Source organism: Macaca nemestrina, chromosome 4 (genome assembly GCF_043159975.1).
Source record: "Macaca nemestrina isolate mMacNem1 chromosome 4, mMacNem.hap1, whole genome shotgun sequence".
Classification (NCBI taxonomy): domain Eukaryota; kingdom Metazoa; phylum Chordata; class Mammalia; order Primates; family Cercopithecidae; genus Macaca; species Macaca nemestrina.
Genome location: NC_092128.1, coordinates 67,427,607 through 67,452,973, shown reverse-complemented (window position 1 = coordinate 67,452,973; position 25,367 = coordinate 67,427,607). Strand labels below are relative to the sequence as shown.

Sequence of the window (25,367 nt, the reverse complement as noted above, 5' to 3'; positions counted from 1 at the left end):
TTGTTCTCATAATCAAAACTGCATTTAGAGAAGCTGGTAATATTTAAATAACATTTATTAACCTAGAGTATTTTGATATATCCTTTAGATGGCAGAATAGAATTACACATCCATCCTGGCAACTAAGTGCTTTAAAAAAAAACCCCAAACCCCAAAATTCTATCTGATAACACAGAATAATCTTACATTTCTAGAAATAAGGGTTCAAATTCAATGGTTTTAGGTCAAAGTTTTACACATAAAATTCTGTTTTCTATTCCTCTTTTAAAAATATATATTTTGCTTGCACATTCATTATAGATACAAATTGCAAATTTTAGAATCAGAAGCATCTATGTATGATTCCACAAATTATTCTAATATTAGACGTAATACTAAACTATGCATGCAGAAAGGTCATTGGCTTCAAAAACCAATGATAATGATTTTTGTGAAATACACCTTTTGCTACAACTGTGTACTTGTATATCTTAGAAAAATAAACATTCATTTTTGAGTCACAATATCAAACTGTCTTCACTGCTGCTGCTCTGACCACCCTGAGAAATACAGAATCATCAACTTTGAATGCTAGACTGTTACCTTTAGATGAAAGTTAATTAGGGTGCCTGTTTCTTTTCTTTCCTAACATCTTTTAACTTCGGTACTCTTGAAATTACAGAATTCTACTTTATCCCGTGCTTGCTGGGGATTTGTTGTCTGGACAACTTTGGCAATGCAGGTCACTTTCTATCAAGTAAACCAAGTTTCCTGTCTACCCTGGTGATGATCTCTGAAGATTCCTATTTTTCAAGATACCTTGCTACATTAAAGATTAAGTGTCCTTTTGTGAACAAATCGGGGAACTAAACCATAAGTGCTATTAGAGAATTAGGATCACTTATGGTTAGGTGCTTGAGACCAGCCTAGACAACACACCAAAAAACCCATCACTCAAAAAAAAAAAAAAAGAAAAATAACTGTGCTCAAGTCAAGGATCCTCCCATGTCAGCCACCTGAGTAGCTGGGGCTACAGGCATGTGCCACCAAACCCTGCAATTTTTTTTTTTTTTTTTTTTAATAAAAACAAAGTTTAGCTATGCTGCCCAGGCTCACCTTGAACTCCTGATCACAAGTGATCCTCCTATCTCAGCTTCCCAAAGTACTGGGATGACAGGCATGAGCCAGTGCCCGGCTAAGCCCAGGAGTCTGAGGCCACGATAAGCTGATTGCACCATGGTAACCAGGCCTGGACAAGAGACCTAGTATCAAAAAACAACAAAACAAAGAAAAACAAAAAGGCAAAGCACCTTCTGGGTAAACATTACCTTGGCTGTGCCTTGGTAAAAATTAGGAAAAACTACCCCTACCTCTAAGTAGATGCATCTCATTGCCAGGACACACTACTTGCTGCAAATAACCTGCCTACATCTCATTGGCTGGGTGCCCATCTGCATAGCTGCACAGCACAATCCAAACCAACTGTATGTGGTAGCCCAAGTAAACTGAAATTATTCCAAATAAACTGAAATTTAAGCACTTGAAAAAAGCTGAATACTCATTATGAAGACTGTGTGGTGTTCTAAAAGTTCAATGTTCAGTGTCAAAATAGTTTAACAAGTTTTACTGAAGGGTTCAGACTTTCTCTCCTTAATAACTTAATGTAAAATGATGCCCAGAGTACCACTGCAAATTGAAGTTACTTTTTTTTTTGAGATGGAGTCTCGCTCTGTCACCAAGCTGGAGTGTGGTGGCGCAATCTCAGCTCACTGCAATCTCTGTCTCCGGGGTTCAAGCAATTCTCCTGCCTCAGCCTCCCAAGTAGCTGGGATTACAGGAGCGCACCACTATGCCCAGCGAATTTTTTGTAGTTTAGTAGAGACAGGGTTTCGTCATGTTGGCCAGGATGGTCTCGATCTCCTGACCTCGTGATCCGCCTGCCTTGGCCTCTCAAAGTGCTGGGATTACAGGCGTAAGCCACCACACCCAGCCAGACACTGTTACTCTTAAAGTCAAAGGATCATAGAGTGACTTTACATGCCTTTTAGTTATTTGAAAAATTTGGGGAACACCGATAATTGAAGGGAAATAAACCTGCAAATAATTTCCCAAGTTCCATTTAGATTTTTCAAAGGTTGTCTACAAAACCTGATATTTACACATACATACATGTATTTGTGACAGAAAATGGGATAATTTACAATGGAAACAGGGTTTGCATGTATGCACTGTAAAGACTCTTATTGAGCCTACTTAAGGTACTGGTATGAAAAATACAGGTGTTAAAAAGCCAGTATTCATTGATGCTGTCCAAACAGTCAAATATATCCAGGATAAGCATATGAACTAGTCCTATACTGAGAATCATATATTTCAAAAAAAATTATGACTAGTAACCTAATTTTTAGTGACAATATATTCATGTACTATGCAATAGCACCAACTGAATGTCACTGGTGGTAGGTAGTCTTACTCCTATAAGAACATACTCAAAGGCAAATGCCTTATATTCACAGATTCAAATAGACATTTCTTATATTTGAATTTTCTCTTCTCCAAGTGGTTGTCAGTGCCAGATCAAGCCAATCCTTGTATATATCCCAAATTCTTGTATATACCACTGTATCTGTAATTCAATGCCATCCTTTTCTTTTTCATCTCCTACCAAATTAGGGGGTAATCTTTTTCTTTTTTGAGATGGAGTCTCACTCTGTCACCCAGGCTGCAGTACAGTGGTGCGATCTCGGCTCACTGCAACTTCCACTTCCCAGGTTCAAGCAATTCTCCGCCTTTGGAGGGAACAGCTGGGACTACAAGCACATGCCACCTTGCCCAGCTAATTTTCTGTATTTTTAGTAGACAGGGTTTCACTATGTTGGCCAGAATGGTCTTGATCTTCTGACCTTGTGATCCACCTGCATTGGCCTCCCAAAGTGCTTGGATTACAGGGGTGAGCCACCAGAGAGTCAGCTTTTGAATATTCTCAAAGTTATTTACAAAGGTAAATAATTAAAAATAGCAGACAAATTATATTCTACTTGGTAGCCTGGTTAAGTCTTTCCTTCATGACTTCTGGCTACCACTATACATAATCTAATTACTGAGCACCCAAATACTAGCATGGTCCACCAGTGACCCTCAAGTGTCAATATTTCTGATGATTTCCAGAATTCAAACATTGAAATGTATTTTCCCTTTCTGTATGAAATTCAGGTTTTTCAAGGCAAGGTCATCCTATCCTGATAATCTTTTTAAATTTACAACACAACTAGAATATCCAAATGTATAATGCTAAGTTTGATATTCCCCAAATTTCACTTTACTGGTGGTTTTCAGTGACCAAGCAAATTATTATTCACTGTAATACTCAGGAAACAATTATGAACATATATATTATGTAAAATAAGACCAGTCACAAGTTTATACTGTAATTTTTCTGTAACATTCAATTCTGTAGAAAATTGCAAACGTTTATTTTTAATATTTACATTTGGTTCTGTAAACAAAGCTGGTAAAAAAAATTTCCATACATATTTATAAAAATTTCAAGAATATGATCCTTATCACTTCTGAAAAGTATGCATTTTTTAAAGTCTAAAAGCCAGTAAATGTAGAAGTTGAAGGGGACGAGAAAAACGCTGTTAACAGATTATTTGAATTTTCCTCTTCCCAAATATCTAAAACACTGCATATACCACTGTTTTCCGTGTAGCTTGTGAAACCCAAAAATTCTGATTTCTCTTCACTAGTCTGAAACAAGTCTAGTAAAGATTGTACTGGTGAACTACAAATTCTGTTTTCTTCTTGTGTAATAAATTCAGTTCTTTTATCAAATTCAGCATTTGGTTCCAGATTTTCTTTTCTATTTCTTCCTAATAATATTTTCACTTTTCGATGTATTTTACCAGAAGGTAAACTATCCATATTCTTGATGTCACATTCATTGGGTTCCTCAGGAGGAGTATGGGATGGAGCCTTTGCCTGAACAGTTAGGTGCTCTTGTGAACTGTTTATTGTTATCAGACCAGAATCATGAGTAAATATTGAATGAAGGTCCTTTTCCTTGAGATCCTTTGCTGGAAAAAGCATAATATCTGACTTTTGTTTTGGTTGAGATGCACTATTATCTGTACTGAAATCAGAAACATGTACAGATGCCTTTATGTTACATTTATAGTGATCTGCCCTTAGTTCTTCTAAGTCATTTTCACTTAACGTGTGTTCGGAAATGTCAAGAATGCATTCCTGTTTGTTTCTATGTAGAGGTAGCTGTGTAAAACTCTGTCTTATGTCATTTTCAGCTGCACTTAACATGGAACATTTATTAGTCGTTTTCTCATTAAGCCCTCTTAATTCATTTGAAGGGTAGGGGATGGGCTCTGAAATAAACAGAATCTCTTTTTCAGTTTCCTGGGTCTCTTTATACAGGAAATTCTGCTCCATCACCGTTATATCATCTTCCCGGCAATCTTTCTGAGAAATATGTTGGTATTCCACTTTTTCCTTTTGTTCAGTCTTTTTCAGGACATTTGCAGAAACAGGAGAAAGGGATCCAACACTGTATTTTATTCTTTGTAGGAAAAAGAAAAGAAAAATATTAAAATAATTGCTATCAAAAATTCCTGAGTAGTTAGAAATTAAATTAGTAAAAACATTATATAATCGTTAAGAAATCTATTTAACTTAGGAAATTTTACAAAAATACAAACATCTTAACATTTTGCCAAATTAACATGAGCTGTTTTTAAAGTAATACCACTTTTCAGATATAGGTGAAAACTCTAGGGTACCTCTCTTCTCCTCTACATTCCTTGCCTCCCTGCCAGAGATAACCAATATCCTGAATTTTGACATTTAAAATTACTTTAATCATGTAAATGAAAGAAAGATGATAATAAAGGGATCTGAGTCTGCCCCTAATTTTGCTTTCATTATTCTGAACAATTTCATAACTTCTGTGCTTTGATTTACATTAATGCACATTTTACTCTTCATTTTACTTAGCAATGTGGAGAATAAGTATTTACTGAGAAACCTATGGCAAAAACATTTTAAATTTATATTTAAGAATATTTAATATCGAAGTGAGCTAGAAACAGTATCTTTATACTTTCAAAGGTGACAAAGTTGTAACTTTTGAGCTTCAAACATATTTGACCTCAAATTATTTTCTTCATGGAGCATCTTGATATCCCTGAAATGCCAGTTTGTATTAGACAACCCTAAATAATATACCATTAGAGAAAAAGTTAATAGCTCACCAATTACATTTTATGTCCCGCATGTCACAGTGTGAGAAATGATACAATTTTTCCTGCCCCTTCAACCAGAATGTTTTTTGTTTATCTTGTTCATACATTTACTTACAATTCTCTTTGAACAAATAGGCAATAAAAAAATGTAAACAAACAAAAAAAAAAAAAATGAAAACTAGTCTAACCTGGCTTTTAAGTCCAAGATGTTTAGGAGACTTGCCCACAGAAGTAAAATTAGTGCACATAAAAATAAGACCATCAAGGAACAACCAGTACTAGCTCAGAATTTTGCTACAGACAGAATTTTTAAGGAATTATGAGTTCTTATAGTAGTCCGCATAGGTTTTTTTTTGTTTTGTTTTGTTTTGTTTTTTTTGAGCAGAGTCTCTCTGTCAACCAGGCTGGAGTGCAGTGGCCTGATCTCAGCTCACTGCAACTTCCCCTTCTTAGGTTCAAGTGATTCTTGTGCCTAATCCTCCTAAGTAGTTGGAACTACAGGCATGTGCCACAACTAATTTTTTTTTTTTTCAGTGGAGATGGGCTTTCACTGCGTTGGCTAGGCTGGTCTAGAACTCCTGGCCTCAAGTGATCTGCCCGCTCGGCCTCTCGAAGTTCTGGGACTACAGGTGCGAGACACCCTGCCCAGCCACAGTAGCCCACATAGTTTTAATATTTGGAAATACGCCTCCTCTTCAAATCCACATTCAGTCAGTCATGAAACCATTCTAAATGTCACAGAAATATGGGATTTAAGAACTGTTCTACCTGAAGTAAAAAACTTTCTAGTTAATTTTCAGAAGCTGCATCTTGGTATCACATTTCTAATCTTCTTTATGCCTTAAATAAGATTAGTCTAAGAATAAAGACTAACTTAATGAATTATCACCACCTCTAGGGTATATCCATATGAAAGCATTTCTTTTTAAGTTTATGGGAATAATCTAATCAGGACAATTTTTGTCTATGTGCAGTTAGTGTACATTGAGCAGTACTGTATTCACACTTAAAAGTCCTGTCAGTACCTTTAGTAAATATACCCATCATAAGGTTTAGGCAAAGATATTTAGTGAAAATACAAAGACCTAAGAGGCAAGTGGAGAAAGGTTTCTTAAAACTCCTTAATATTACCTAAAAGTTCAATAAAACTTTTTAGTCTGAGTAAATGGTAAACTTTATGGTTCTCTCGCCTTCAGTCTATTTTTGTAAATAAAATTGTATCAAAATACAGCCATATCTATTGTACAAAAAAGCTAGTTAGTTGTAACATAGATCTGACAGTTCACAAAACCTAAAATATCAACTATCTGGCTCTTTACAGGAAAAGTCTGCCAACTCCTTCTAAACTACAATGTCAAGAATGAGACTAATTAGTGGGGTGTAGTGGCACATGCCTGTAATCCCAACTACTCAGGAGGCTGAGGCATGAGAATCTCTTGTGTGTGGGAGGTGGAGGTTGCAGTGAGCCAAGATTACACAACTTCACTCCAGCCTGGGTGATAGAGCGAGACCATCTCAAAATAAAACAAAAAATTTGAAAAAGGAAAAATTTTAGATAAAAAGAAAATTTAAAAAGAATGGAACTAAAAGTAGTCTAAGGTAAGGATCTTTGATGGAAGGGAAGAAGTTACTGGTTTTTAACCATATTTACATCCTGAAAATACATATTCCTTCTAAGAAAATAGAAGGCAAACTGTTTATTTTTAGTTTAATAAAATAGTTTAATATTCTAGTATTATTTATTTATTTATTTTTGAGACAGAGTCTCACTGTCACCCAGGCTGGAGTGCAGTGGCAATCTTGGCTCACTGCAACCTCTGCCTCCCAGGTTTCAAGTGATTCTTCTGCCTCAGCCTCCTGAGTAGCTGGGATTACAGGTGCACATCACCACACCTGGCTAATTTTTGTAATTTTTTTAGTAGAGACAGGGTTTCGCCACGTTGGCCAGGCTGGTCTCAAACTCCTGACCTCAGGTGATCTACCTGCTTCACCCTCCCAAAGTGCTGGGATTACAGGCATAAGCCACCACCCCCGGCCTTCTAGAATTTTAAACTTAGGTTGATAAAACTAATTACCTTTTCTTTTTAGGTGTGTCCTTTTCATATTCCACAAAGTCAAAAACTAACTTAGATACAATATCATCAACAACTTGATACTGGTTACTCTGTGCAAAGTTTCTGTGTTGCTCACTTAGAAGGTGCTAAAACAAAATTAAAAACATATATCAAAAAACTGTATTTTAAAACCAAGAGATGCCTTTTAAATTAAGGTTTTCTAACATTCTCATGCCCCTAAAATTAGGTTTCCAATAACTACTCCAAAGATAATACCCTTTACTAGACTTCAAAAGACGTTTAAAATAAAATAAAATAAAATAAAATAAAATAAAATAAAATAAAATAAAATAAAGTCACTTTTGAGAAGCCAGTAAAACTACTTTGGTTTTTAGTTTTCAGTGAGAAAAGACAAATACTAATTTGTAGTTACAACGGAACTGAAAAGAATGAGCTATATCAGAAAACGAAGACACAGGTTGGGCGCAGTGGCTCATGCCTGTAATCCCAGCACTTTGGGAGGCCGAGGTGGGCGGGTCACCTGAGGTCAGGAGTTCGAAACCAGCTTGGCCAACATGGTGAAACCCTGTTTCTACTAAAAATACAAAAATACAGCTGGGCGTGGTGGCACATGCCTGTATTCCCAGCTACTTGGGAGGCTGGGGCAGGAGAATCATTTGATCCCAGGAGGTGGAGGTTGCAGTGAGCTGAGATGGCACCACTGTACTCAAGCCTGGGCAACAGAGCAAGACTCTGTTGCAAGAAAAAGAAAAGAAAAAAAGAAAAGATATAGACAGAGAGATATAACAGTAACATTTTGGAAAACATGTTTCCCTCTATTACTTTGTCTTCAAGCAATTATTACCAAGTAAGGCAGGGCTTACAGAGTAATAAATAATTGAAATGTAAGTTAACATAAAAGAATCCAGAAAGTAGATTAAACACATGAACCACATTAAATGCTGTGAAGTACTAAAAAAGCCAAGATTCATAATTGAAGAACACATTTGAGAATGAACAACAAAACAAATGATCTCAATTACCCAGTGCTCGTAACGGAATATACAGAAGTTACTCTCATTCTTAAGAGTAGTCAAAACCACCAGGCACAGTGCCTCACGCCTATAGTCCTAGCACTTTGGGAAGCCAAGGATGGTGGATCACCTGAGGTCTGGAGTTCAAGACTAGCCTGGCCAACATGGTGAAATCCTGTCTCTACTAAAAATACAAAAATTAGCCAGGCATGGTGGCGCATGCTTCTAGTCCCAACTACCAAAGAGGCTGAGGCAGGAGAATCTCTGGAACCCGGGAGGTGGAGGTTACAGTGAGCTGAGATTGCATCACTGTACTCCAGCCTGCGTGACAGAGCAAGACTCCATCTCAAACAAAAACCAAAAAACAAAACAAAAAGAGCGGTCAAAACCAAAAGTAAACAAGTTCACAGCATAGTGAGATAAAATTCACAGCAAACAAAGTTCCTTATAAATAGGTGGAATCTCCAGCCTAACTTTATTATGTGTCTGTCAGCTGATCAGGAAGGGAATTGTACTTAGAAGCTTGCCTCTAGATGACCATGAAAGAACCTAATTTCTATTTCCCTAGTTTCATGCAATTTTACATTTTGATGATTTGATTACATTTCCAAAAACTAAATTCTCCATTGGTCACAAAAAGCCACAATGTATCCTGGAATATACGTGTATTCCTTCCTTCCTTGCAAACTTTACCATTTACAAATTATATATGCCCAGCAATAAAAATAAGCAATTATTAAAATTTAAAAGGAAACATCAAATCTGTAAGCTCAGATTCAGTCTACTAATGTTCTGGGAAGGAAAAATTCCAACTTTTATTTAGTTCCCCTCTAATTTCCATTAAGTTCTTCTTATTCATCCTTACAGTCTTAATTTAAAAGTCACTTGTGTCCGGTTAGGCCTTTTGAGACCCTAATTCTAGGTTAAATAACCTCATTATTTATTCCCATTGCCTTCATACTTTTGTGAAACTCATCACACTTGCAAATACATATTTTGTATCTACTCTGCCAGACCATAAGGTGCATAAGGGTAGGGATGTCCACCTTATCTGTTGCTTTTTCTCCAGTACTCAAAAATATTTGTTAATTGAATCCCTTGATACAAGTGGAATTGAATAATTACGAAACCTAACATCCCAAAAAATATTTCTTTACTCTTAGCAACTAAGAAACATAAATGAAAACTGTAAAAACATGACCTTAAATTTCAATCCCAACCTCTAATCTCAACATCTGCTTTCACTAATTCTCCTTCTTTGTGGAAACCATTGAACAATTTTTTTCATTTTTTAGCCTCGACATTTTCTGAGCACCAAATTAAGTATCCATTCTAGAGTATTTTGTTGCTACACTAGCAAAGTAAATCTTCAGAACCAATCTGTAATTTTAATTTTCAAAATAATTTTCAGGAAGGGGAAATATTTCTGAGATACTTTAGCTTCTGATTAAAAGCAATTTTAGACTAACCATAGTTTTCTCATTTATTACATAAAAACAAAACAAACAAAAAAAACTGACACAAAACACTAATATATTTTGGTTTATAAAACAAACTTCAATTCAGAGTCTGAAGACAGATATGTTCAAGTATTCTTTCCCCTTAACTTTCCCACCATCTTCTACCAAAACCAAACCAAACACTAAAACAAACCTATCTACTACATAAAAAATAATTCAAATAACAGCTGACAATAAGCAATTACTGCGTGCCACTGTCCAAGGTCACACAGCCAGGGAGCCAGGATTCAAACCTGGCAGCCTGAATCCACAGCTCTTGCTCTTTTCATCAGTTTGCAAACTAAAATAGTTCCCCCATTTTCACCCTATATATCCTACCCCTTCCAACTCTTTCATTTCTTTCTGCTACCTCAATGGTCTTTACTTCTTTCAACTCTTCTTTTCCCATTATAAATAATAAGCTCACTTTTTAATTGCTAAGGTTCAAAATACTATAGTAACCCTTGACTACCATTTTCACTTACTTGCAACATCCAATCCATTGGCAAATCCTCTTGGTCCCACCTTTAAAACAAACCCACAATCTGACCACGTTTCAGCACTTCTACTACCACTTAGTCTGGACTACCAATATCTATCCCTTGGTCCCATCAATCATTTTAAATTGGGACTTTTGCACTTGCTTATCTCAATATCCAGGTCTTATTACTTCACTTCTCTCAGGTCTCTACTCAAATGTCACCTTATCAGTTAGGTGTTCCTTGTCTAGGCTAAATAGCAACATCTCCATTCCTATGTTCTATTTTTTCATAGCACTGATCTAATATTTTCTGTATACATTTTTATTACTCTTTTATCCTGTGGTTACCTATCTCCACCCCTACCCCACCCCCACCCTACAGAATATAATCTTCACAAGGGTAAAAAATTAAGTCTGTTTTGTTCAATGCTGTTTGCCCAGAGTAGTCATCAGTAGGTAGTAGATGTTCGGTATTTGTTGAATAAATAAAATTCATTTTCAATACTCATTTCCTCCCTTGAGTTATTAAAATGTAAAATATCTCCATCAGAATAACAAGCTAAAATTTAAAACACAAGTATTAGAGTTTTTGAAACAAGCCCCCAAAATATAAAATCTCATTTACAGTTTCTAGATCTTCATATTTCTGCAAGCAACATTCGCAGTATCCTTTTTTCTTCTTCTCTTTCAACTGGAGTTGAATTGAGGTTCCACCATACTTATCGCCATCCGTTTGGATTCTGATGACAGAAATACATGGTAAAGAATTAACTGCTGAACCTAATAACTTTTAAACTTTATTGTCTTAAACTATCACACACAGAATCTGCGTAATTTGCAGAGACTTATATCAGCAAGTACTTTTTTTTTTTTTTTTTTTTGAGACGGAGTCTTGCTCTGTAGCCCGGGCTGGAGTGCAGTGGCGCGATCTCGGCTCACTGCAAGCTCCGCCTCCCGGGTTTACGCCATTCTCCTGCCTCAGCCTCCGGAGTAGCTGGGACTACAGGCGCCCGCCACCACGCCCGGCTAATTTTTTTTTGTATTTTTAGTAGAGACGGGGTTTCACTGTGTTAGCCAGGTTGGTCTCGATCTCCTGACCTCGTGATCCGCCAGTCTCAGCCTCCCAAAGTGCTGGGATTACAGGCTTGAGCCACCGCGCCCCGCTCAGCAAGTACTTTTAATCATATTTCTTTATACTATATTGAGAAGCAAACTAAAGATTTAATGAATAATCTGGAGAATATTTCAGATCATTCAAGATAAACTACACAGTTTCATTTACAAATATTTTAAGACCCTCCCCACCTCCATCTAGACAGATTCAGACTTATACAGAGGAAAAAGTAATCAGAATAGTAATTACAAACACAAACAACCATTATGGCATAAACCAAACTATTTCAAATCTTTACAAAGAAAAGTTGAGATGAAATTCTCAATATTCCTTCTAAAAGTAAAGATTCAAACCAACCTTAGTTTAACCTGAGTTTGCTTTTGCATACTAGATGGCTTGTCTACATCAAATGGACTGCAGGGCTTCTGAACAGAATAATTTATAAAAGGCATATTGGTCAGCTGAAGATAAAACGGCCTATAAAGTCTAAAAGAATAGAAAGACAAATACATGAGCTTCTTTATGATTAAAGAAAAAAAGTTTTAAAGTTTTGTATTTCAAAATCATATAATTCAGCTGGAATCCGAAATAAACAACAGAAATTATTTAGGCTTCCCTTCAAAAAATCAATTTCAGGCCTAATATTTTTAACACTTACACATTTTAAAAATTGTGGTACAATTCAGTTGCATTAAGTATTCACAATTGCTGTGTTACCATCACTGCTACTATCCATCTTTTGTAAGATGACATATTTTCATCTTGCAAAAACTGAAACTCTGTACCCATCAAACAGTAACTTCCCAAATACCCTTTCTCCATATCCCCTGACAACCACCATTCTACTTCTTGTTATCAATTTGACTTATGTAGATGCTTCATGAGTGGAACCATGCAGTATTTTTCGTCTTATTTCACTTAGCATGTCTTAAAAGGTTTATTCATGTTGCATGTATCAGAATTTCCTTCCTTTTTAAGGCTGAATAATATTCCATTGAGTGTGTGTATACACATCCCACATATTATTTATCCATTAATTTGCTGATGGACTTGGACTACTTTCACTTTTTGGCTGCTGTGGAGTTTTTAATAGTAGCCATCCTAAATAATGTAAAGTGGTATCTCACTGTGGTTTAGATTTGCAATTCCCTAATGATTAGTAATGTTGAGCATCTTTTCATATGCTTATTGGCTATTTGTGTATCATCTCTGGAAAAATGTCTATATTCAGCGCTTTGCCTATTTTTAAAACTGGGTTGTTTTGTTGTTGAGTTGTAATTCTTTATATATTCCAGATATTAACACTCTTATTAGATATATGACTTGTTCAACCTGAGAAAGCTGAAAAAAAAAAATAGATATATGACTTGCAGTATCTTCTTCCATTCTTTGGAATGTTATATATCCCTTTAGGCATAGAAATTTGTATTTTTGATACGGTCCAATTTAATTATTTTATCTTTTGTTATCTGTGTTTTTGGTGTCATATCCAGTAAAGCACTGCAAATCCAATGTCATGAAGCTTTTCCCCTATGTTCTCTCCAAGAGTTTTACTATTTTAGGTCTTTGGTCCATTTTGAGTTAACTTTTGAATATGATGTAAGGTAGGAGCCTAATGCCATTCTTTTGCATGTGTATATCTAGTTTTCTCAACGCTGTTAAAAATGTTGTCCTTTCTGCATTAAATGATCTTCATACCCTTGTTGAAAATCATTTGGCCATATGTGTGATGGTTTATTTCTAGGCTTTCTATTCTATTCCATTGGTTTATGTCTTTATTCTAACACCAAATTGTTCTGATTTCTGTAGCACTACAGTAAGTTTTGAAATCAGGAAGTGAGAGACCTCTTATTTTGTTGTTCTTTTTTTTTTTTTTTGAGACGAAGTCTCACTCTGTCCCCCAGGCTGGAGAGTAGTGGCGCGATCTTGGCTCACTGCAAGCTCTGCCTCCAGGGTTCATGCCATTCTCCTGCCTCGGCCTCCTGAGTAGGTGGGACTACAGGTGCCTGTCACCACGCCCAGCTAATATTTTGTATTTTTAGTAGACACGGGGGATGGGGTTTCACCGTATTAGCCAGGATGGTCTCGATCTGCCCGCCTCGGCCTCCCAAAGTGGTAGGATTACAGGCGTAAGCCACCATGCCCGGCCTTTGTTGTTCTTTTTAATGACTGTCTCAGGTATCCTGCATCTGTTACAATCCCGTATGAATTCTAGGATACATTTTTACTATTTCTGCAAAAACCATCATTGAAATTTTGATAGGTATTGCACTGAATCTGTAGATCACTTTGGGTGGTATTAACATCTTAACAATATTATGTCTTCCAATTCATGAACATGGGCTATCCTTTCGTATACTAGTGTCTTTTCTAGGCCTCTTTTTGAATTGCACTTTTTTCTTCACAGGAACACATTTCATAAAAAGCAGTTTTCAATACACTTTTGTCACCTCAGTGTGAATACCCAAGAGAATTAACCACACGTCTAAATTAGTAAGTAGAAAGAAAAAAGAAAGTAATCTAATTCTCTCATGGCAGGCCTATTTATATCTGAGGTCTTCATTAAGATTATCCCACATGGCTGGGCGCAGTGGCTCACACGTGTAATCCCCGCACTTCGGGAGGCTGAGGCAGGAGGATCACTTGAGGTCAAGAGTTAGAGACTAGCCTGGCCAATATGGTTAAACCTCATCTCTACTAAAAATACAAAAATCAGCTGGGCATGGTGGCGTACACCTGCAATCCCAGCTACTTGGGAGGCTGAGGCAGGAGAATTGCTTGAACCGGGGGTGGGGTGAATGTTGCAGTGAGCCGAGACTGTGCCACTGCACTCTAGCCTGGGTGACAGAGCAAGACTCCATCTCAAAAAATCAAAACAAACAACAACAAAAAGACTACCCTACAGTACTTCAGAGTGAGTTTTGGAAATCAACCACGTGAGATGTTATACTTAGATTTTCTATTTCTAAATAGCATCTAATAATTTCTTTTTTGCAAATGTAGGCGTAATCTTTCAGTAGTTCTAAATCATCTGGTACTGCATTTAGCCAGAGAATAATTTAAATACTAAAAAATAGTGTCATGATTTTTCTAAACCAGCTATTTCAGGGATATCTACAACATACTGAAACTAAATTTAGTCCTTGAGCATAAATGAATTAATGTTACTTTCATTAACTTGTGCCGCAAGCACGTTAGCATAATATAAATCAAACACAAAGGAACCTAACAGTACTAATCGAGCTAGCCTAATTATTTAGGTGATTTTTCCCTTTAGTACTGCACTTAAATCATACAGATTGGACTTAGATACTTACTGGCTCATATCTTCCACCTTTACAAAAGGCTTTTTCAGTCTTCCTGCTTGAGAACATAGAAAACATATTAGATACTTGCAAATCCAGGAATTTTTTTTTTTTTTTAATAAAACTACTATGGCAAAACAAAACAAAAGCCTCCAAACAAAAAACCATGTATCCACTTTAAAGTTTTAAGCCTCAGATGAGGTACTTCCATTACCACCTCATTTCCAAAAATAACAGAAGCTCTCTCTATATTCTGAGATTCTTAAACTGAATGGAACCCTCAAATGAACAGGATTCAGGAGGGTCATAAATTAGAACAGGAGAAAAACTACACTATTGTTTTCACTAACCTCAAACTGCAATTTAGCATTTCCTCCAATTATAAATGTAGCATCACAGTATTCGCAGTACCTGCGACTTTGATGCTAATAGAAACAGCACAGACTTTCATCAGTTATGAATTGCTTGAGTAGATATCTCACAGCATTGTTTACGCTTATCAATTCAAAATGACAGCAATTAGATTCACTGCTAGAACCTGTTCTGTGTAATAAAAAGCAAGTTATCACTATTTCATAATTAAAAACTATTTTGGTAACTACATTTTAATGTAATTCATTTTCTTGGTAGTCTAGTGATCTTTAAAAGAAACGTTTTAAAAAAACATTATTCTGAGAATGCGGTCCACAGGCTTCACCAAACTTCAACAAGGATCTATGTTCTATAAAGACCAAGAAAGTCGTGAACAAGTCATTTAGAGGGTGGTTTACATGATTTTAGAAGATCTTTTATGATTCTTCAAATGCAAACCAAATACACTTAAAGATACCAAAATACTTACTTCTTGTTTTTTGTGCACCAGCACCAACTCTTTTCCCCTAAAAAAATATATATACACACATAGTGAAAAGATTGGCTTTGAAAGTACAGTTAAAACAGCAATTGCAATTGCTCAATATCTTCAAGATAAAAACAAATCATGCCGAAAAGTACTATATCAAAGAAGGATTATTCTTTGTTAAATAAAACTATTGTTTTTAAATGTTTTACAATACACTCAATAAGTACCTTGCATTCTAGCTATAACTGATCTTGACTTCATAAAAAGAAATCAACTAATAATGAAAAGGTAGTTAATGAAATTTTTTTTTTAAAGTCATGTTATTTTTATGCCCGTATTCAGTAAAATATTTGTGTTAGAGTGAATAAAACAATTAGTCAACATTTATTAGTCTGTCAATTTAGTCAAAGATTCAATATGTCCAAGATGGATAATCAACTCTACTGATTACAAGTAGAAATTCTGGACAACACTGAATAAGCGACCACCTGAAGAATGAAAAGTAAAATAAGCAGGCAGATTGTGGAAGGAAGTCAAAACTGGAAACTTCAGTCATGGAGTTAGCAGCAGTGGCAGAGCCAGCAGCTAAAACTCCTATCTTTCTGGCTGGAAAAACCAGGAATGAGGTTCAAGTGGTCCAAAAATACCAAGAGAATCCCTATATTATTTTCTTTTCTCCCACAGTTCTACCCTGAGGGTGGGTCCCAATAAGGAAGCTGAGATTGTAAAGGTAGAACAAGCTTAAGCTAACACTGAGAAACCCTCACTTTCTGACTAGAAGACCTGGGAAAGAGGCCACTGTGAGCTAGAGATTGATTCATGAAAAGAGCAAGTTAGAGAAAGCGATCTCTAATTCCCTGTATAAATCCATGCAAGTGCAGAGCTTACCTCCAAGTTGCACATGCTAAGGAGAGACCCAACACAGCATAGCAAAGGCTTTGAAAATTGAAACTGAGATTAATTAGATCCACCCCACCCACAATAATCAAGACAGAACAGTCTGAACAAAACTGGGATAACTGTCTGCTAAAACAATGGCAGCAACAAAATCAGCATTCTCCAGACTATTAGAATAGATATAGAGCCTACACAACATTTAGAATGTCCAGTATACAGTCAAAACTTAAATTTGACATGTAAAAAACCAGAAAAAACATTATCAATTTTTGAGAGAAAAGGACAATCAGATGCCAACCCCAATATGTTCCTGATACTGTAATTATCAGAAAAAGACTTTAAAAGTAAAGGTAAACACACTTAAGATGAATGGAAAGAGACAAGTTCTCAGCAGAAAAACTACAAATAAGAACCAAACAGAAATAATAGGACTGAAAAATATACTATCTGAGTGAGATACAAAATTCACTGGATAGGCTCAATAGCAGAACATAGATGACACAATTAAGTATTAGTGAACTTCAAGACAAATTAATAGAAATCTCCAATTGTAAGAAAAGAGGAAACAAAAAAGACTAAGAAAACAAGGAACAGAGCCACAGGGACCTATGGAATAACATCAAGATGTCTAACTTTATTGTCAACTGGAATGGTGGAAAAAGAGGGGAGAGTTTGGTGAAGGCAAAAAATTAACAAAGTAATAGCTGAAAACTTTCCAATCAGTAAGTCCTAAAACTAAACCTGGTCTTACCGTAAGAAGCAGCAATCATACTCTTTGGTTATTTACCCAAATGAGTTGGCAACATGTCCACAAAAAAACCTGCACATGGATATCTATATTAGCTTTATGCAATATTGTGAAATATTGTGAAAATTTACACAATCAATAAGCTCAGTGAACCAAGTGTAGGCACAATCGAACTTCTGAAACCAAAGGTAAAGAAGTCTTAAAAGCAGCCAGAGAAAAATGATACAGTACGTATAAGTGAACACCAATCTGAATGACCACAGATTTCTCATCAGAATCCATGGAGACCAGAAGACAGTTTTAGGATTGGAGTAAGGTGCTGAGATAAAGAACTTTCAATTCATTATTCTTTTTCCAGTAAAGACATGATCACATGAAGGATATCTAAGAGAATTCCTTGTGCCATCAGATTTGCTCTAAAACATGCTAAAGTAAGTTCAGGCTAAAGGGATATATCCGAAGAAAACCTTTAATTTCAGGAAGGAAGAGTAATGGAAAGGTTAACATCTGGGTTAATAGGACTATTTTTCTCCTGTTACTTTCTTTAAAACGCAACTTTCTTTTTCTTTTTTTTCCCCAGAGACAGGGTCTTGCTCTGTCGCAAGCAGTGGCGTGTTCTCGCATTACTGCAACCTCCGCCTCTCGGGCTCAGGCCATCATGCCACCTCAGCCTCCTAAGCAGGTGGGACTACAGGCACATGCCACCATGCCTGGCTAATTTTTATATATTTTTTTGTAGAGATGGGGTTATGCCATGTTGCCCAGGCTGGTCTCGAACTTCTGAGCTAAAGTGATCCACCCACCTTGCCCTCCCAAAGTGCTGGGATTACAGGTGTGAGCCACCAGGCCCAACCCTAAAATATGACTTTTTCAAGCAAAAAGTTTAACATTGTCTGGTGACATTTTCATTATAAGATGTAATACACATTAGGACACAAAGGTTGGTGGGGAAGGTAAAATGGCTTGAATATTTTAAGGCTTCTACATCTTATTTGAAGAAGGTAAATGTTAATTCAAGATAGACTGCGAAAGGTTATGCATGTATATCGTAAATCCTATAGCAGCACTAAAATAAAACAACAAAAATGAAGAGAGTTAAAAAGCTGGCAGATCAATCTGAAAGAAGGCAGGAAAGGAGGAAACAGAGGAATAAAATACAAAGGGCATCAACAGAAAACTAACAGTAAGTTGGCAGACCTAAATCCATTATCAATAATTACATTAAGTATAAATCACTTAAACTACCAATTAAAAGACAGATTGCCAAATTTGATGAAAAAGACAACATCTGCAAGAAGTCCATTTTAAATATGCAAGAGACTGCAAAAAGTACTATGTAAATACTAACAAAAATAAAGCCAGAATGGCCTACATCAGAGAGCAGACTTCAGAACAAGAATTAACAAAGACAAAAGAGAGAGCATTATAGAGGATAAAAGAGTCAATTCACCAGGAAGACGTAAGAATATTAAATATGTACATATCCAACAACGGGCTTCAAAATGACTCAAAACTGTACTAGAATTAAAAGGAAAACTAGACAAATCCACAATTTTACTTGGTAATTTCAATATCCCTCTCTCTCAGTAGTGGACAGAATAAGGCCTGAGCAACATTTCTGTATCTTGGATACAGAAGACATGAACAACGCTATCACTCAAGCTGATCTAACTGACATGTAAACAATACCCAACCACAGCAGAATATACATCTTTTTCAAGTTCTTCTTTACCAAGATAGACTATATTCTGGGTAACTCTGATAAATTTTTTAAAACGAATAATAAAAAGCATGTTATATAGCTATAACAGAATTAAAATAGAAATCAGTAACAGAAAGATAGCTGAAAAATTCCTATTTGGAAACAAAATTCCAAGTAACCCCACAGGACAATGAGTAAGTCACAAGAGAAATTTTAAAATATTTTTAATTGAATAAAGATGAAAATCCTACCTATCAGCAACAGGAACTCTCATTCATCGCTGGTGGGAATGCAAAATGGTACAACAACTTTGGAAGACAGTTTGGCACATTATAACAAAACTAAATCTGGTCTTACCATAAGAAGAAGCAATCATACTCTTTGATTATTTACCCAAATGAGTTGACAACATGTCCACAAAAAAACCTGCACATGGATATCTATATTAGCTTTATGCAAAACTGCCAGAACTTGGAAGCAACCAAGATGTCCTTTAGTAGGTAAATGGATAAACTGTGGTGCATACAGAAAATGAAATATTACTCAGATTTTAAAAAGTTGTCAAGCCGTGGCCGGGCGCGGTGGCTCAAGCCTGTAATCCCAGCACTTTGGGAGGCCGAGGCGGGTGGATCACGAGGTCAGGAGATCGAGACTATCCTGGCTAACACGGTGAAACCCCGTCTCTACTAAAAATACAAAAAAATTAGCCGGGCGTGGTAGCGGGCGCCTGTAGTCCCAGCTACTTGGGAGGCTGAGTCGGGAGAATGGCGTGAACCCAGGGGGCGGAGCTTGCAGTGAGCCGAGATCGCGCCACTGCACTCCAGCCTGGGAGACACAGCGAGACTCCGTCTCAAAAAAAAAAAAAAAAAAAAAAAAAAAAAAAAAAAAAAAAAGTTGTCAAGCCATGAAAAGACATGGAGGAACCTTAATTGAATATTACCAAGTGAAAGAAGCCAATCAAAAAAGGAAACACACTGTATGATTCCAATTACATGACACTGTGGAAAAGACAAAACCATGGTGAATGTAAAAGCATCAGTAGTTATCTGGGGTTTAAGGGAATGGGGGAATAAACATGGAAGATTTTTTGGGCAGTGGAAACATTCTGTATGATACTATAATGATGGATACAACTCATAACCACACTTGTCAAAACTCATAGAATGTACAACACCAAGAGTAAGCCAAAATGTGAACTATGAACTGTGGATGATGATGATGTGTCAATGTTAAGTTCATTGATTACAACAAATGTACCACTCTGGTGTGGGATGTTAGGGCAAGGGGTATGTAAAACATCTCTGTACCTTTCATTCAATTTTACTGGGAACCAAAAACTTCTCTAAAAAAAATCCAATGTAAAATGTGTGGGATGCAGCTAAAGAAAGCTTAAAGAAAATTTATAGCATTAAAATAAAAGAAAGGTCTCAAATCAATGATTCAAGCTTTTTACCTAAGAAACTACAAACAGAAATAAAAACCCAAAATAGGCAGAAGAAAAGAGGTAAGAGTGGAAATCAATAAAACTGAAAACAGAAAACTACACACAAAAAAAATCAATGCCACTAAAGGCTGTTTCCTTGAAAACATTAATAACTGCTAAAACTTTAGCCAGATTGACTAAGAAAAAAAGGAATAGACACAAAATAGCATTATCAGGAATAGAAGACGGGACATTATTACAGTCCCCATAGACATTACAAAGTTAATAAGGGAGTATTACAAACAACTCTTTGCCCATCAATTTGACAACCAAGAAAAAAAGGACAAATTCCTTGAAAAACAGACGAACAACATGCACTGAAGAGAAAATAACCTGAATTGTCCTGTATCTAATGAATAAATTGAATTCATAGTTAAGAATCTTCCAACAAAGAAAAACTTCAGGGCTAGATAGCCTTGCTAGTAAATTCTACCAAACATTTAAATAAATAAAAACAATTCTATAAAAACTTCTCTAGAAAATAGAAACAGGAACACATATCAGTATCTTATGAAAATAGGATTAAACATCCCACCTAACAAAGACATCAAAGAAAATGACCAATATTCCTCCTGCACATGTATGTAAAAAATGACAAAAAAAGTTTTGAGTAAACAAACAAAAAAAGAACAAAAAGCCCAAACCTCAAAGCACTTTAAATAAAGCAGTGAGCAAAATACATTTATCCAATTATCACATTTTAAATAAGATACATACTAACAACATTTATGAGAACCTAATAAACATTTTGAAATTTATACATGTCCATTCAAGACTCTTAAATGTAATTTCACTAAAAGGTTTTGTTTTAGTACTTGGCAAACTAAAAATTTTCCAGAAACATTCCTGTCTTATATACCAAAATAAAAATTTCCAGTATGAGAATCAATTCAACCAGATACAGATTCTGGACTATCAAGATATTTGGTTATTTTTATCGTTTTCATTTTAGAAGAAAGATTAAGATCTGTTTCATAGCTATTTTATCTTCTCTGTATTATGGGGGCTCCTACTACATGGCACATAGCAGGCATTTAATATATGTTACTACTGAAGGAATGATGAGGACTAAACTTGGTCTTTATGATGTTAATAATCTAGTAAATACTAGATTCAAGACAGTGACTAGGCACTGAAACCAATTAAGTATCTTTCAAATCTTCCCCTCCCCTACTGTTATTGCCTTAAGCCAGGCCTTGAACATTTCTCAGGATCACTGACATGACATCCATCCCATCCATCCCATCCATCCATCCATCCATTTAGAGATGGAGTTATCTATCTATCTATCTATCTATCTATCTATCTATCTATCTATCTATCTATCTACCTACCTACCTACCTACCTACCTACCTACCTACCTACCTACCTGTCCGTCTGTCTATCTCTCTATTTATTTAGAGACGGAGTTTCACTCTGTCCCCCAGGCTGGACTGCAGTGGGGTGATCTCAGCTCACTGCTATGGAGTCTCACTCTGTCACCCAGGCTGGACTGCAGTGGGGTGATCTTGGCTCACTGCTACCTCTGCCTCCCAGGTTCAAGTGATTCTCCTGTCGCAGCCTTCCAAGTAGCTGGGATTACAGGCATGCACGACCACACCTGGCATTTTTGTATTTTTAGTAGAGATGGGGGTTTCACCATGTTGGTCATACTGGTATCCTGACCTCATGTGATCTGCCCACCTTGGCCTCCCAAAGTGCTGGGATTAGAGGCCAAGCCACCATGCTCAACCCCCAAAATGCTTTTTAAACTGCAAACTGTGACCTATCAGTAGGCTATAAAGTCAATTCAGAGAGTTGTGATCAATATTTTTAAGAAGTGAAAATACCACAGAAATATTAATATCCATCACATTAAGAAGGGTAACTACTGTTCTATGAAACTTATTGCAGATATATATACACATATATATGAAGACAGACACAATTTGTGTATTCACAGAGTTCATAAAGGTTGTTACGAGTTTACATTTTTTAAAACATTTACTTCTATATACAATCCAAACAATCTGCTAAGTGTGGTAGAGACAATTTATATGCCATTTAGCTCAGTCCAATATAAGAATAGCCACTTACATTTTGTGAAAATTTGGAAATAGTCATTTAAATTTTTAACCCATAAATAAGACAATATTGATAGTTTTAAATACTACTTTGTTGCTTTCTGCAAATTTGCTTTCTGCAAATTTATTCTGATATAAATGTGAATTTATTAAAAATGTGAAATACATAGAAACTTTATGAATCCTTATACAAGGCATGCATATACCAAGTGGTCATCTTGTAAAATGTATTCAGTAAAAAATGAGGGTTGGGGGTGGTGGTTCATGGCTGTAATCTCAGCACTTTGGGAGGCTGAAGCGGGTGGATAGCTTGAGCTCAGGAGTTGAGACCAGCCTGGGCAACATAGCGAAACTCCGTCTACAAAAAATACAAAAACTAGCCAGGTATGGTGGCTCATGCCTGTAGTCCCAGCTACTTGGGAAGCTGAGGTGGGAGGATCGCTTGAGCCCGGGAGGAGGAGGTTGAAGTGAGCTGAGATGGCACCACTGCACTCCAGCCTGTGTGACAGACGGGGAGGGACTGCCTCAAAAAAAAAAAAAAACACACACACAAAAAACAAAAGACAAGTGTTTAACAGTTCAAAAGCCATTTTCCGGTCTTGCCAAATAATTCATTCTTTACTGTCAACTAGAAGATCTTTCCAAAATGACTATCCAATCAGGTTACTCTATTTATAATCTTCCCATGATTTTCCAAAGCCTCCAAGATAAAAATCTAACTCCTTTATATAGTGCAAGGTACTTTATAATCTTAACAGGCTGGTTTTTCCAGCTTTATCTTTTGTCACTGGCACACTCAACAATCAGGCTGTATTATGCTATACAAGATTTCTAAAATATGCCATCCCGCTATGGCTTCATGTCTTTATATACACTCTCTTATCAGTTCATTATTTTTAGATCTCTGTCATTTAAGTATTGAACAAAGGAAAAGCAGGCCACAAAAGAATGGTCTGAGAAATATGAAGAGACCAGGAGAAAGCTAAGAGATGGTATTTCAGAAGAGAATAGAAAAGTTTAAGGAAGAAATGGACAACAACTGAGAAACCAGTATGACTGGGTTTGAAAAGTGTCAAAATGATTTGGAAAACTGGTCAGAAGTTTTATATCTTGTAGGTTGAAAAATGAATGGGAAGTATAAAAGTAGAGATCTGAGAACGTTGGATGAGGAAATATAAGGATTAGATAATAGGTAGGTGGGGATGTGGGATCAAGGGAGGTTTTACTGTATTTGTTGTAAAGGATGGAAAAAGCCTGAATCTGTATAGATGCTTCAAAGCAGCAACAAGGAAAATGAAAGCGACTGAAGATAATGGGAACATTAGGTTTAACAGAATGTTAACAACCAATGTGGTTGCTTAACAAGTATTTCAAGGTCAGGCCAGTTAGCCATGCTAAAACAAGATTTTGTTATACCACCATCCAGAGCAGTTGAAAAGGATAGTACATATTTATATTCCAAAAAGAAGTACATTACTTATATTAGGAACGTTTACACAATAGGCTGATTTTAGTGTTTTTCTACAGAATAAAAGTACCTGTTACAAAACAGTAGTAACAAAAGGGGGCTGAGGAAGTGACCTATACCACTATTCCAGGAACAACTTTTACCTGGTGAGTACAACCCTGAAGTTAAATTGACACACGATTTATTTGAATAACAGAAACAGGCACATCATACACAGGCTTGCCCCTAGGATATTTTCTACTTGGGAGGAAAAATCTGCAAATAAATAAATAAATAAACCAAGCTTGGTCACTTTAGAAAATTAGTTTAAAAATTAAAAAAGAAGACATACCCCATCTCTTACTGAAGTACTTGATTTCTTGAGTAAATACAACTCTTTTTTCTTTTGTTCAATGTAGTATCTAATGTCTTTATTAAAAGAAAGAAGGTTTTAAGATTAGCAATTTTACTCTTCGAGTTAAACAGTGATATTTTCTTGTAGTTAAATTAGACAAAGAAATTACAATTATATGTATCCCTTATGGTATGGTCTGAATGTTTGTCTCCTCTAAATCTCATGTTGAAATTTAATCCCCAATGGGACAGTATTTACGGAGAGGTGGGGCCTTTAAGAGGGGATTCATGGATTAATGGGTTATCATGGGAGTGGACCTGATGTCTTTATAAGAAGAAGAAGAGAGACCTGAGCTGGCATGCTTAGCCCCTCACCATGTGATACTCTGTGCTGCCTCAAGACTCTGTAGAGTCTCCACCAGCAAGAAGGCCCTCACCAGATGCAGCCCTATGACCTTGGACTTCTTAGTCTCCGTAACTGTAAGAAATAAATTCCTTTTCTTTGTACATTACCCAGTTTCAGGTATTCTGTTATAAGCAATAGGGAACAGATTAAGACATCCTTGCTATCAAAATTTCACTATGTAAAATCAGGAACCAAAGGACAGACATGGACACTTACAACAAATATTGTCAAAAAACAATTATAAAAGTCTTACCATCAATATGAAGAATTTTTACTCCCCATGACAAGGCATTTGATAATATACTATTTGAAGGAATAAAATCCTGTAAAAAAAAGTTTTACAGTTGTTCTAGGAAATTATTTAAAATGAGCTAAATTTTAATAAAGATTCAATTATTTGAAGCTTAATGTCACTAAGGTGGTTATTTGTAACAGACCCTATAGAGTTACAATAGCCAGGACATCAAGATTTTCTATAGAATTTCTAAAATCAATCCCACTTTATACCCACGTTCTTAATAATTTAATGAAAACTATAAGGCAAGTTTTAAGTTTCCAGTAATATTTTTAAAGGCCACAAGATGGGGATGTTTCTACATGAAAAGTTAAGTTCTGCACTTTGTAAAACAAAATATATGCTGAGATTCAGGCTTTTGCCTAAAAATGTGGAAAGGAAAATTTCAAGAATATCTGAAATTTCCAGTGGA

The 25,367-nt window shown here is 36.1% G+C and overlaps 1 protein-coding gene across 2 annotated transcripts in view; it reads right to left on the bottom strand.

Moving 5' to 3' along the window:
• Positions 1 to 3,428: 3,428 nt before the first annotated feature.
• The window catches only part of LOC105475444 (DBF4-CDC7 kinase regulatory subunit), a 32,768-nt gene continuing 10,829 nt past the window's right edge, over positions 3,429 to 25,367 (bottom strand). The window contains exons 5-12 of one of the 2 annotated variants that reach the window (XM_011730669.3): positions 24,914 to 24,983; positions 24,253 to 24,329; positions 15,560 to 15,596; positions 14,731 to 14,776; positions 11,771 to 11,899; positions 10,925 to 11,039; positions 7,307 to 7,431; positions 3,429 to 4,549 (exon numbers count right to left, since the gene is read on the bottom strand). In XM_011730669.3, coding sequence (XP_011728971.2) covers positions 3,574 to 4,549; positions 7,307 to 7,431; positions 10,925 to 11,039; positions 11,771 to 11,899; positions 14,731 to 14,776; positions 15,560 to 15,596; positions 24,253 to 24,329; positions 24,914 to 24,983 — 1,575 coding nt within the window. In that variant the 3' untranslated portion in view covers positions 3,429 to 3,573. The remainder of the gene's footprint in view (positions 4,550 to 7,306; positions 7,432 to 10,924; positions 11,040 to 11,770; positions 11,900 to 14,730; positions 14,777 to 15,559; positions 15,597 to 24,252; positions 24,330 to 24,913; positions 24,984 to 25,367) is intronic. The other variant, XM_011730668.3, reaches the window with a different exon arrangement.